The 13,398-nt window shown below is 44.4% G+C and overlaps 1 protein-coding gene across 2 annotated transcripts in view; it reads left to right on the top strand.

Moving 5' to 3' along the window:
* Positions 1–13,398, top strand: part of LIG3 (DNA ligase 3) — a 222,520-nt gene that overhangs the window by 163,293 nt on the left and 45,829 nt on the right. For both annotated transcript variants that reach the window (XM_078679597.1, XM_078679596.1), the window contains exons 16-17: positions 6,987–7,061; positions 9,356–9,502. In XM_078679597.1, coding sequence (XP_078535723.1) covers positions 6,987–7,061; positions 9,356–9,502 — 222 coding nt within the window. The remainder of the gene's footprint in view (positions 1–6,986; positions 7,062–9,355; positions 9,503–13,398) is intronic.

Genomic DNA, 13,398 nt, shown 5'->3' with positions numbered 1-13,398 from the left:
GGGTTTGCCTTTCTGCACAGTGTACCTTTTTTTGGTGCACTATATCCAGAGCCAGCTTTCTACAACACCTAAAGGGCATCTCCACCCCCAGCAAGCAGTGGGGTGACTGCACCTCTGTGGAGTGCTTGCACACTGGATCTGCCTGTCAACGTTTTCTTCATTACTCAATGAGTGGGCTCCCTTGCCTTCTCCTCCCTTGTGGGATACGTGTGTGTTGGGTGTCAATCTTTGACATGAGTGACAGGTGTTGAACAGAACTCAATATGCTTGGCTGCACCGATTGGTGGGTTTTGCAGTTGTTCTCCTTTTTGCAGGAGAGGCATGTTCAGGGCTCCCTGTATTTGACCAGCATTATAAGGTGTGCGAGCAGGATCCTCCTTCCTTGCGTTGTCTGTAGTAAGTTCCCCCTCCTTCATGTGTTGCTGGCTGGGTCATAGCTGCCTGTGCCGGTCATCCCTGTAAATATCTTGAACTTGACCAGTTCTCACTTGTCTGCTGGGCAGCTCAGATTGCCTCGATATGAACGGAGGACAAAGGCTGAACATTGGGTTGTGGTACTGTAAGTACGATTTTCTGCTTCATCTATAGTCAGCCTGCGTGACCTGTCCAATACAATTAAGGTGCGCGGGAGGGACCAGTGACTGGATACAACCCTAAAGTTTAGTTACCAGTTGCTACTGGTGTAACCTGGTCTTATAGTCTTGGTCACCGTTCCTGTGTTCCTGGTGTTGAGAAATCTTTTTCATAGACACCCTTTTCAAACATATGGGCACCTAACGTTTTGGTACCCCTGGTATTGGTGCTTGCCGCTTTTACATCTGCCCCTTTTGAAAACTGTGATCCAGTTGGGTCCTTACCTGGTCTCAGTGGAATTATGTTCCGACTGCACTGTGGCTTCTGAATTCCTGGTAGGTACTGGCACTCACCAGTTGTTTTGTTTCAGTGGGTCATTTGTGTGCACCCGTATCTATGTATTTAGGTCTGACCTTGCTACAGGGGGACGGTGTTTAACTGGTTTACATCCTTTCTTGAGGGTCGCCGACAAACGGTCTGGGCCTCTCCGAGCTCCGCCGAGATGCCGCCATTGGGAGTCGGGGTTCCACAGGGTTCTGTGTTGAGCCCGACTCTCTTCAACATCTTTATGACACCTTTGGCGGCACTGGTGGAGTCTTTTGGGGCCCGGATCGTGTCCTACGCGGATGACACGCAATTGCTTTTTGCGTGTGGGAAGGATCAGGCCTTCGATGGAGAGAACATCCGGGGGTGTCTGGAGCTGGTTTTTAGTTGGCTTCAGCGGAACAGTCTTAAGGCCAACCCCAGCAAATCGGAGGTGCTGTTCTTCGGCTGCTCCCATGACCCTGATTGGCGTGCGTGGTGGCCCTTGGATAGTTGTCCTCCTGCCCAGGCATCGCTGGTGGCTAAAAACCTGGGAGTAAAGTTGGACAATAGCCTGTCGCTGATTCCACATATTCAGGGTCTGACTGGTACTTGCTATAGGATACTCAAGATGCTCCGGAAGTTCCTACCTTTGCTCACAGAAGAGCATAGGAAGATTACAGTGCAAGCCTTAGTGGGCTCTAGATTGGACTATGCGAACGTCCTCTATATAGGACTCCCGGACTATCTTGCTCAGCGGCTGCAGGTTGCGCAGAATTCCGCGGCCCGTGCGATCTTCGGCCTTCATAGGCGAGCGAGAGCTTCCGCATTGGTGCAGTCGCTTCACTGGCTGCCCATCCGAAAGCGGGTCATGTTCAAGGCTTTGACCTTGGCGCATAAGGCGCTATTTGGCACAGGAGCAAAGTATCTACAACGCAGGTTGGCCTTCTATCGTCCGACTAGAGCACTGCGCTCAGAGTCTTTGTTTCTGGCCATGGTGCCACGAGTGAGGAAGGCACGCACTGGGGGTCGCTCCTTTAGCCTGAGGGCCCCTCAGTTGTGGAACACCCTGCCTTTGGCGTTACGATCCTCCTCGAATTTGCTCCTGTTCAGGAAAGGCCTGAAGACCTGGCTTTTTAATCTTTAGGATTCTCTTTCTTTTTTTACTTTGTTTGTTGTCTGCATCGGTGTTATGTTTTTTATTCTGAGCTGCCTCGATAAAGCGCCGGGACACTCCCTTGGAGTAGCCGTGCGCTATAGAAATAAATATATAACATAACAGGTTAGCAGAGCACTTTACCTATGAGATATCGAGGCTCATATAAGATGTATTCTTGTTAATGTAAAAGTAAAAAAGGAATTGTGCAGAAAAATTGAATTTTACTCACTAGTCAATGAAGTATAGTTTGGCAGAGTGGGATTTTAGATCTTGTCAGAAGATACATTGCTCTGGGTTACATCTTGTACAGCCAGGAAGGGAGTTCTAAAGTCTCGGGACTGGGTGTGAGAAGCCTTGCTTAGATGTTGTGACTTTTTGGAATTGGGGATTCTTAATTCCTTGGGTTTAGTTTTCAACACATGAGCTTCACTTATTTCTTCAGTTAAAAGGGTAATCTGCTAAGGATTATTTTACCAGCTATGCATGCCATCTTAAAGTTGATACTTACCTCAAGCGTAAGCCAGTGAAATTGTATTAGGATGGGTGTGATATAATGGTCCATTTTTTATGGGGCGCCTCTAACGAGTCATGTCGGCTGCATGAAGTATAGCTGTGAAGGAGCAGTAGAAGATTTGGGATGGCATGGCAGCTCTGCGTTATTTCCACCCAAATGAGCGAGAGATTGAACTGTGTTCGATGAATGCCAGAAAGGTCAAATTAATAACTATAAACTTGAGAATTGCTTTTGATTTAGCTAAAAATGTATTTTAGGAGTCCTTTTTAGGTTTTGCCTGGCGAAAAGATGCGCTCTGCGCATCTTTTTCGCGCAGGCGAAAACCTGATGAGAACTGTAGTGTGGCTTTGGGTCGGCCCTCGTCATTCATTGGCTGGCTCCATAAATGGAGCCTAGCCATTGGACGAGGGGCCTGTCCGTCAATGCCGGACCAGATTCGGGGGCGTTCCCGAGATTCTTTGGCTTTTGCCGACGTCACGCGACGTCAGCCGAAAGCCGGGAACTCCCCCGAATCTGGTCCGGCATCGACGGCAAATTCCTGTGAACAACGACACATTAGAACTACAGGAGCAGACGCTGTGACGTCACTCTGTAGTCCTGAGTCATCTCACGAGAGCAGGCATTTCAATGGGTAAAGCGCCTCTATTTTGGAAATTCTAACATTGATCCCTGGTCGCTCTACTAAGCGTGGGCATAGGCGACGGCACCCGCCCTCATTGCAGCCGCCGTCATTTCGGAAGTGGTTGGCCGGCCGGCCGGCCAATCCTGGCGCGGCCGGCCGGAAGTCCCGCCCCCGCCCGGAGACGCATGGAGCCCCGGAGGAGAAGTGATGGATGGTGCGGGGCTCCCGTGTGCTGAGGGAGCCCCGGGGGAAGAGACGGCAGGAGCGGAGCTGTGTTCCTTCAGCTGACGGATCCGGTGAGTTTGCAGAGAGGGGAAAGCCGAGCGGAATCCTGGCCCGCCCCCTCCGCCTCCTCTCTGCAGATATGCTCTGACTCCCCGCCGCCTCAGGTACAATAAGCGCAGTGGCAGGACACGGAGGCGGCGCTGCTGCTTGGGCAGCTGAGGATCGGTAGCCCCTGCGCCTACCTCCAGTCCCGAGCACGTTTACTTGGCACAGGAGCGGAAGACGCAAAATACCCCCCCCCCCTCCCCCCCCAACAAACCTACCTACAGTTTCTATGGTGCACCCGCCTTCCTGCTCGGGCCGTGAGGAGCCCTCAGCCGCCGCCCCTGTCTTCGGCGAGGCCCCGGAGAGGAGGAGTTTGAAGGTTGGTAGGGGGGCGGGGGCATGGATGTCTAACGTTAGCGGCATTAAATACAGCTACTGAATTCAGGTTTTACTTGTTCAATTCCAGAGACCAGCACTGCCCCTTATCCCCGTTTCAGCTCAGCCTCTCATCTTGCCCATGTCGTTCACAAGAGTACCACCGAGCCCGGTGATAAAAAGCCCCGGTAGGATTGTAGGGCAGTGTGCTAATAGCAAGCTGTTACTACCAGGGCACCTGCCGGGAGGCTGGCATGTGCCCTCGTTTGTGCACACTTCCTGGCTTGCCTGTGACTCCCATTTCACAAGTGCTCACACGTCGATGCCCCGGCTGAGGACCGGAGGGCACTGGTTCCCGGTGTGTAATAAGGAGGAAGGGACTCACCTGTGCCAGGCCCGCTGCAGACCTCACCCCACGGCCGCTCCTTTCACCCTAATTATCTGGAGGTGAAATCAGGTGTCTGAGACCTCGCCGTGTACGCCCAGAAGAGACGGGCACCTCCGTCGTCAGAGAGACGAAGCAGGAAGTCCATGGGGCAGGAAGCGAGTGTGGAGCAATAGCTGCTGCCCTGGACCGCTGCACACCCGTGCCAGCCGGGCCTGTTTACTCAGCGGCGCGCTGCATTCTGGGGCTTGTATTTTGCGTTTACCTTCCGAAGGATGAGCGTTACATCTCAGCACACAAAGTTAGGTGTTCTAAAGTGCTTAATGAACTTGAGTTAAGTGCAGAGTGAAAATCAGCCATTTACACGGGGCTTTCAGTGGGAGCGAAAAAAGGTGTGTGTGTGTGTGGAGAGGGTGGTCTCTAGAAGGTGCTGAACTCAGTGCTTCGCATTATGTGGCTATCTCAGCTGCTGGCATTGCCACGGTCCCCCATAAAGGCTTTTTAACCAGCTAAAACTTCTGGAGAGCGATGTGGACCACTCCAGTGTCGCACTGTATTTGAGAATGTGAAAACGTCTGTCTTTGGCTACTACATCCTGCCTTGGCTTTCTAGCAGGGTATGTGTATAAATGCCCAGTATTGACATTTGAAAGTATACTTCAGGGGTGCGTGTATGCATGTGCAGCAGGGTATGTGTGTGCTTTGAAATCTGGGTATCTTTGTCTTCAAGGTGAGTGTGTGTGTGTGTGCGTCAGCCTACTGGGAGTATGTACTTCTGTCTAAAGGGGATCTGTGTCTGTACTTGCGAACGTCTGTGCATGATAGAGTTTCTGCATTAGTGTGTCTGCACTGTGGTGTGCCTCTGTGGGGAGGGCTGTGTGGTACTGTGCAGGGGTGGGTGCATCTGTGTAGTGTGGTTGTCTCTGTGTAATTGGGTTGTCTGTATTTCCAGTGGTTAAGCAATAGGCGAAGACAAAATGTAAATACCCATTGGTAAAGAATTAGGAAGACAGCATGGAGAATTTCCAGGTTTGAGCTAATAAGACAGAATCAACAATATTTTGGCGTATAGACTGAGTAACAACTGGTGAAAGAGGTAATGAATGTCAGTGCTGGAAGCGAAATTAGTGCACACCCATAAGGCCTAGTACCACATTCAAAATAAAAGCCGTTTTTTTAATGGACTCTGCTTGTGCCTCCGTGCGCCCCTGTTGCGCCTCTGTGTGCCCCTGTTGCCTGCTTGTGCCTCTGTGTGCCCCTGTTGCCTGCTTGTGCCTCTGTGTGCCCCTGTTGCCTGCTTGTGCCTCTGTGTGCCCCTGTTGCCTGCTTGTGCCTCCGTGTGCCCCTGTTGCCTGCTTGTGCCTCCGTGTGCCCCTGTTGCCTGCTTGTGCTGTGTGGGTGTGTGTGGAGGGCTCCGTGTGGCTGTGTGTGTGGGAAGCTTTGTGTGGCTGTGTGTGTAGGAAGCTTTGTGTGGCTTTGTGTGGCTGTGTGTGTGGGGGGCTCTGTGTGGCTGTGTGTGTGGGGGGCTCTGTGTGGGTGTGTGTGTGGGGGGGGGGCTCTGTGTGTGTCATTTGCGGGAGATAAAGCTAGTGGCATTGTAAATGACAATGCCATTTATTTATGTTAAAAAAAACATTAATAAAAATAATGTCAAGAGCAATGCCAATAGCTCTAACTTTAACAAAGGCAAAACCATTGCATTGTAAATGCTTGTCGGTTCTTATTATTACCCAATTTTTTATATTTTTTTAACAAAATGTATGGTGCTATTCCAAATCTTATCCTAAAGCGATAATTGTGTTTTTGACCCTCATTTTATCGTCCTCTGTTTTCTGTTCCAAAATAAACTATACTTTTTGTATTGAGTGTACCGTAAACTGTCAGCTGCTAATATGTTATTATGACAGTCTACATAGCATGGGTTAGATTCACCCTCAGTGTGGAACCCCATTGAGCTGCTGGGGAGTCGGGGGGGGGAATTGGCCTCTTCCACCCCACAGGTGCATTGACAGCCCAGTTATGACGTTCTCCGTTACAGCAAAGTTCACCATTATTCCAAAGGAAATGCAGTGGCAGGTGAAATGCGCAAGGTTTTGTTTTAATACATCTTAACATATTTACAGGAGAAATGTAAGGGAAATGCAGTGGCAGGTGAAATGCGCAAGTTTTGTATTAATACAGCTTAACATATTTACAGGAGAAATGGTGGTGAGAGTAACATTGTTATGCGGGTAATCTCAAATGCCAACTTTATTGAGGTGACCTCATTGGAAATAAAGATCAACTTCAATGAGCTTCCTTATCACTGTAATGTTTAGATTTCAAATTTACAAAGACATGTAAGGCAGTTAACATAAAGATGCAATTGACTTGGTCTACATCTTCTGAATACGTTTGTCTTTCGCTATAATGTTCTGTAGACAGGAGTCTCTATGAATTTCTCTATATTTGCTCATGGCTAAGTACTGCTCTGTTAAGGATTTGAAGGATCATCCTGGAGATGTTACAGGGGTTATTAAAATCCCAAAAGTTAAGGTACTACTGCAAGCAGCGTAGGTGGTTTGTGGCACCCTGGTGTGAGTTGTTCTTTGTGTGGTTATGCACAGCCCATTCAGCTGTTCATTACCCATGGTGACAACGTATTACTTTGGACCGTTGTATAACAGTTGTCTACATTACTGGTGTCTCCTTGCATTTTTTTGCATTGCCCCCCAGAATCCCAGGCTCTCCACTGCCACTCCAAGGCTGGATTTCATGTGATTCAATCCGATTTTCTTTTTTCATAGGACCCAACTAAAATACCTGGTTGGTTGAAAATCAACAAAAACTACTATCCAGATTTCATCATCCGGGACCCTAAGGTAAATGACACAGTGGAATGTTCTGTGTTGAAAGGTAATCTAGTAGTCTAATATATCATTATAATCCTCTGTATATTCACTGTAGTGATCTTTGACCACTTGATGACTTAAAAATGGTTTGGTGGTTCATAGGATAAAGTAACAGTATTAAGGCTTTACCTGTGATTTCTTCCTACTGGATCAAAGGCATTACGTGAAGGGCGTGCACTTAACCTGTTGCAAAGAAGATACATTGTCAGTGCGTTTAATGCCTTGGCTTATCTACTCAGAGTACCAATTTCATTCCTTGCATCTTCTTATGAATAACGATGTGTGTGCATCATGCTTTAAAATAAATTGGAACTGTAGTGATCTACAACTATAGAGTCTTTTGCTACTAGAGAGGTTGTTGCAGCTGCATCCCTGCTTTGATCATCCTTTGCATTGCAATGACACATGGCTTTCAGGTAAGCCGTACACCATGTTCCAGATTGTGGCCAAGCAGTGTTATTCCACTGTGGTTGCAAGTTAACCATACATTCTTTACTAGATATTTCCAGTGGTGCCACTCCTGCTGCTCCAAACAAATTTACAGTTAGTTGGAGAGCCAATACCTACGTTCTGTTTTTGAAATGACTGTGAGACCCTGTGAGAAGGGGACAGAAATTAAATAATCCCTTTGTACATTCACAAGCCAAACTATGGGCATGTAATGCAAATGGTTTGGGAAATGGAATTGCCTACATGAAAGCAGTGTTGTGCATCAGGTGTGGCTAAAAACATATGCCCCATGGCTGAACTGTTACCTGTGCAGTTCCTTTGCTGAACCACTGCATCTGAACCTGCACTGTGAAAATGATAGTATTGAAAATGAGGTTGAAGATGGAGGAGAGGAATTGGCTTCTATTGTGAATGAAATGGTATATGCAATAGACGTTCAACGATATGGGACCTAAAGCTGGATTACAGGACTATGTTTATCCAGGCACAAAGATTACAGAAGATCGTATCACGTCTCAAATGTAAAAAAAAAACCTTCTTTAGAGAATCCTAGTTTTTCACTCTTCAGTAAAGTTGCATTTATCATTCCCACTCTAACATGCAAGAAAAATAGTCCCTTGTTTAGAAGAGACCACTGCTGCATGCTGCACTTACAGAAACAAATGTCACTTCTTAAAGGAGCTCATCTGCCTCGTGCTACATCTGGCATCCTCTTGATGCACCTTTGAGGTCATTGCAACCTCTTTTTACTGAATGTGTTTACAATGAAGCTAGTACACTCGATGTCTTTGTGGTTGTGTTTATTCTTCCTGTACGTGTATATATTCTGGGTTTTGTGTGCAGAAAATTGTCATCAATAAATCAGTCATTTATAAGTTTATGAACTAAATCTAGGGAATTGTATTAGATCCCAAAATATGAACGAGGTACGCCCTCCAGTATTCCAGGCACTGAATTCTAGCACAACAATGAATGGCGTGGCGCAAGAAACTGGACTGCAGTGCTTGACATACATAACATTTAAAAAACAAAAGTTTTAAGGCTTCATTCAACAAAGAATTTATTAAAAAAGAGGAGTCTACTTAGCCTCCATTTCCTCTAAATCGTCTTTGCATTGAAAATGGTATACAGTTGTGGAAATGGATTGATCATTTGACAAGTCTTCTTTTGGTGGCATATCCTGAATAAGTTTCACATTTTTAATGTGTAGTTATCCTCCAGGTGAACAGAGGGCTATAACTTGCTATAATCTTACACTCATATACATACGAAGCCTTGATATATATGTATATAATAGATTTTCTTTCACTTACATCAACTATGTCATTTGGCTGAGAGGACCTGTTACTTACAGAAAGTCATCCCCATGACTTAATCGCAGTCATAAGATTACTGTAGCTTAAGGCCACTTTGATAACTCATCGGTGGACATTTCATGGACCTTTATTAGCTTGGCTTTTGTTGTTGTCTTTATAAATGCTTAGATATATCTTAACTGTTTTTGATGTAGCACAATAGGCACATGGCAGGAGTGTCTAATAAACATTTTAATTGAATTGAAGAGGCGTCTGAAGACTGATATTATCTTCTTTTCTGGTGCTATGATGTTCAATTAGTTTACCAACATTTCTGTCTGCATTGATTGTTGCAGATTATTTGTAGCTTGGTTCTTATTAGTTGGCAAGTCTAAGGTAGAATGTTGATTGACCTTTAGAGAAGAACTAAGCTCAAAGCATTTTATATCCAAACATTGTTCATTACTTGCCCTGTCTGAATAGGACTTTAGTAGGAGCCTCTGCTTTATTTTTCTCTAGAAAGCTCCAGTATGGGAGATCACAGGAGCTGAGTTCTCAAAATCAGAAGCACACACTGCTGATGGGATCTCCATTCGCTTCCCTCGTTGCACCCGGTTCCGTGACGATAAGGACTGGAAGACAGCCACTAACTTGCACCAGTTGAAGGTGAGATGGTATTCCTATACACCATGCAATAAACCACCAACAAGCATCATCTGACTGTGTTTACATAAGTCAGGAGAAAAGCCTCAAAGTGATAGTAGAGACGCATATGCCTTGCTGCAAGCTGCTTGGGATTGTGATTGAAATCTGTAGAATGACCGAAAAATAATAATGAATTCTGACAGCCGTTGTCACATAATATGCAGCAACTTAGAGTATTGCACTAATGGCACTATGCTTCTTTCCCTGAATTTCCAACTTGCTTCTTTTTATTGTGAATAATGGTATTTTGCCGGACCTCACATAAACAGGGGCCCTGAGGGAAGTTCACTTGAGTGCCAGGGCTTTATTATGTTTTAGACATCTCTATTTGTTTAATTTTTGTCTGTGTGTTAAAATAATTCAAAGCCAATAGAATCTTCTATTTGTACTAAAATAAATAGATTTTCTTATGATGTGAATTAAAACTAAAAAAATTCTATACTTGTTCGAGGTACGTGCTGCCTGATTGGAAGCACCTGAAACATTCTATTGAAATTTTATGTTGTGATTTATTTATATTTTTTATATGTACTACTTCTTTTGCAAGTATATGGCCACTTCATTAGTTAGGTGTATATACAAATCCTCTGCACACGTTCAAAAGTAAATACATAAAGTTACATTAAATATCACAATGATGATTGTCTTTATATTTTCAGATGTCTTTAATTCAAGATCTTTAAGCCTTCTTAGCTAAAATACGTGTTTCATCGCGGTTACAAGGGATTACCCTCCGACTTCTTCAGGGCTGTGGTCAGTTTCAAGTAGTCTCTTAATTCCAGTGATAATTCCGACCCGGAAGTTGTTCCTATAAGTACAGCTCCTGGAGAGGTAGACCAATTAGTCTTGTGTCACAAATATAAGGGAGTTTCTTTTAGAAGAGCTGCCCCATCCGGCAGTATTAGGTAGAACCCTTCGGAGCTCCAGTCCGTGGCGTGATCGCCGTGCAAATCAGCAGACTGTAACATCGACGAAACACGTGTTTTGTTAAGGCTTAAAGATCTTGAATTAAAGATATCTGAAAATATAAAGACCAGCATCATTATGACATTTAATGTAACTTAATTTTTTTATTTACTTATTTAAGTATTTATATAGCCACTATTACCCGGGGGCGTCCAGGTACTTGAAGAGTCAGCCCTCAGTGTACATTCAATGTCATATTTCCAGTCCTTACACAGTGTTACAGAGTAAAGAGCCATGTCTTTAGTCCCTTCCTAAAAGACAGCAACTCGGAAGCATTCCTCAAATAAAATGGCAGCTTATTCCACCATCTTGGAGTAATGCTGAAGAAACTTTTACCACCCTGTGACCGAAGTGTACATCCAGGGATATGCCATTTAAAGCGCTTTATCAGTAGCTTGGATCTGAATTTTGTAAGGCTTTAAACCTTATGCGCTTCTTCATCTGTAGCCAATGCAGAGTGTTGAGGGCATGTTTAGCTGATGTATATTTGGCTAATCCAAAGAGCAGTCTTGCGGCGGAATGCTGAAGTACCTGTAGCTTTGCTAAGACCGATTTGTTTACTCCAACCAAGATGCCATTGCAGTAGTTCCAGTCTTGATAACATCAAGGATGATACCACAGTGTTCTGTAGGTTTGTTGGAATAAACGAGAGCACTTTCTTCAGGATTTTCAAGGTGTAATAAGTAGATGCAGTAAGCATTTTTATATGCTGGGAGAAGGAGAGGGTGGAGTCCATAATGACACCAAGATTTTTGGCCTTGGTGACTGGAACGTGTACAGTTCCCAATTCTGATGGCCATCAATTTGAGGACCAAAATGCTGTATCCTTGCCGAAAAGTAAAACCTCAGTTTTATTTGAGTTTGACTTAAGGCTGTTTTCGGCCAACCATTCACTAACACTTCTCATGCACTCCTTAAATTTCAATGCAGTATCCTGTTTTTCGCTTCAAATTGATATAATATGATACAGTTCAAAACCATGAGTTTTATGTATCTACTTTTGAACGTGTGCAGAGGATTTGTGTATATATAGCATAAGTGGTCTGCTGGCCACAAACATGGGGATCTGGTAGTTTTTCCCTACCTTATGCACCATCCAGATTACCTGCTTTAACTGATTTGTACTTTTGATAGACCTTAGAGCGCCATCTTGGCCTGTTGCTGACCACCGACTGTATAACTAACATTAGGTACGTGTATTTTTTTGTGTTTATTTTTGTGGCATATGTTGCAACAAAAGCAATGTTAAAAATTAGTCATTGCATCAATTTACCATGGTCATACTTCCTGGCATAATTATATTGAAGAATGTTTTAATCTCGGGAGCCCTGATTATATCGCTAGCACTGCGGTGGAAGTCTAGCACACAATAAAAACATTTGGTGACCTAAAGCTGGCCAGGCTCTAGTTGGTTCCATTCTGAAATTATTTCCCTCCGGAACATAGTGGTGCACCTGCATAGTCCCCACTTTAAACAACTAGTTTCTGACACACCAGTAAACATAGAGGCTGACTATTCTCAGTGCTTTCTCTGCTCTGTTCCTTGATGTTGGCCATTGTAGGTCAGTTACATTTTTCTCCCAAAAATTGAGAGCTGTTACCGTATAAGTAAAAGCTTCCAAAAAATTACTTTCTCCAATATTGGATCTTTTTTAGATTCAAATGCTTGAATCATTCCCCGTCGTCAAAGTGGGAGACTCTCCAACAGTATTCACAAATGGTTAACTAAATATGATACATAAAAAAAATATATATGTTGTCCCAGTAATGACCTAATCAGTTACGGAGAGAGTGGAAACCTAGCACACATGCGCCCCAGGATCCAGGACAGTGCAACTTCCACTTATGTTGTGCCTCGATCGTTGATCACACAGACTAGGCTTTAATAGAAAAGGTGCAATAATCAGTTGGCACAAACACACTGTGGCAGGCTCATCAGCCACACAGTAGTATTTAATAGAAGGGGCAGGTACACTGGTGTCACTGACAACAACCAGATTCACATGATGGAACTGTTGGCACTACTTGCATGCTCGTACAGGTTGGAGATAGGTTACAAGAACACCATCACCACCACCATTTGGGTTTGAACACACAGATATAGGTTGAGACTTAGTCTCAAGACCTAATCCTCTTTAGGAACACCCTCCATTTCCATAAATTTTAAACACCACCAAAGGGTTGTTAAAAATGTCGGATCTTGAGCAGTATAAAAACATAAATTAAGAGTCTGGAACAGCAACATTCTGGTGATTTGATGGTTCAGTTGCCTTACGGTTTAGAAATGCCCGTCATAAGTGTAAAGAACAAAGGAGTGTAAAAGCTCAATTGTGTGTTTGAAAAGAGATTGCCATGGCAAATCTATGCTTTTATCTATTGCTGTACATAGATGTATATAGGTATTGGTCACAGGTACAAGCCTCAAGTGATTCATTTATCTACCCATAGTGGACGTGTTTTCCTGGCCAATGGACAGACAAAGCTTTAAGGGTCAACGCATACCCAAGGTCTCTGCTGGTTTTGCACCAAAAACCAAACTTCTTTCGGGTAATTGTCACCTCCAAAACTACCACAAACTCTTCAGTGGGGGTCAAATAAAGGGTACCAATAGACTTTTGTTTACTTATCTTAACCAAACCCCACAAAATAGCTCCTCCCAGAGCACACTAAAAACTCAGTGAAAATTCCCAGAGACGAAAGCTTACAAACACTGACTTGGCCTAATTTCCTTTGAGACAGAAGTCTAAAGATTTTGAATTGCCAACCAAGACATGTCACTAAAGGAGTATTACTTTCATCTTTCGTTGTAAGCATTAGAAGCATTACTAACAATAGGGACCATTGATGAGTTCCCACAGGCTAGGTATATATTCTGTACATTTATTGATCTG

The sequence above is a fragment of the Lissotriton helveticus genome, chromosome 3_1 (genome assembly GCF_964261635.1).
Source record: "Lissotriton helveticus chromosome 3_1, aLisHel1.1, whole genome shotgun sequence".
Lineage (NCBI taxonomy): Eukaryota > Metazoa > Chordata > Amphibia > Caudata > Salamandridae > Lissotriton > Lissotriton helveticus.
This window is presented reverse-complemented; position numbering and strand designations above follow the sequence as displayed.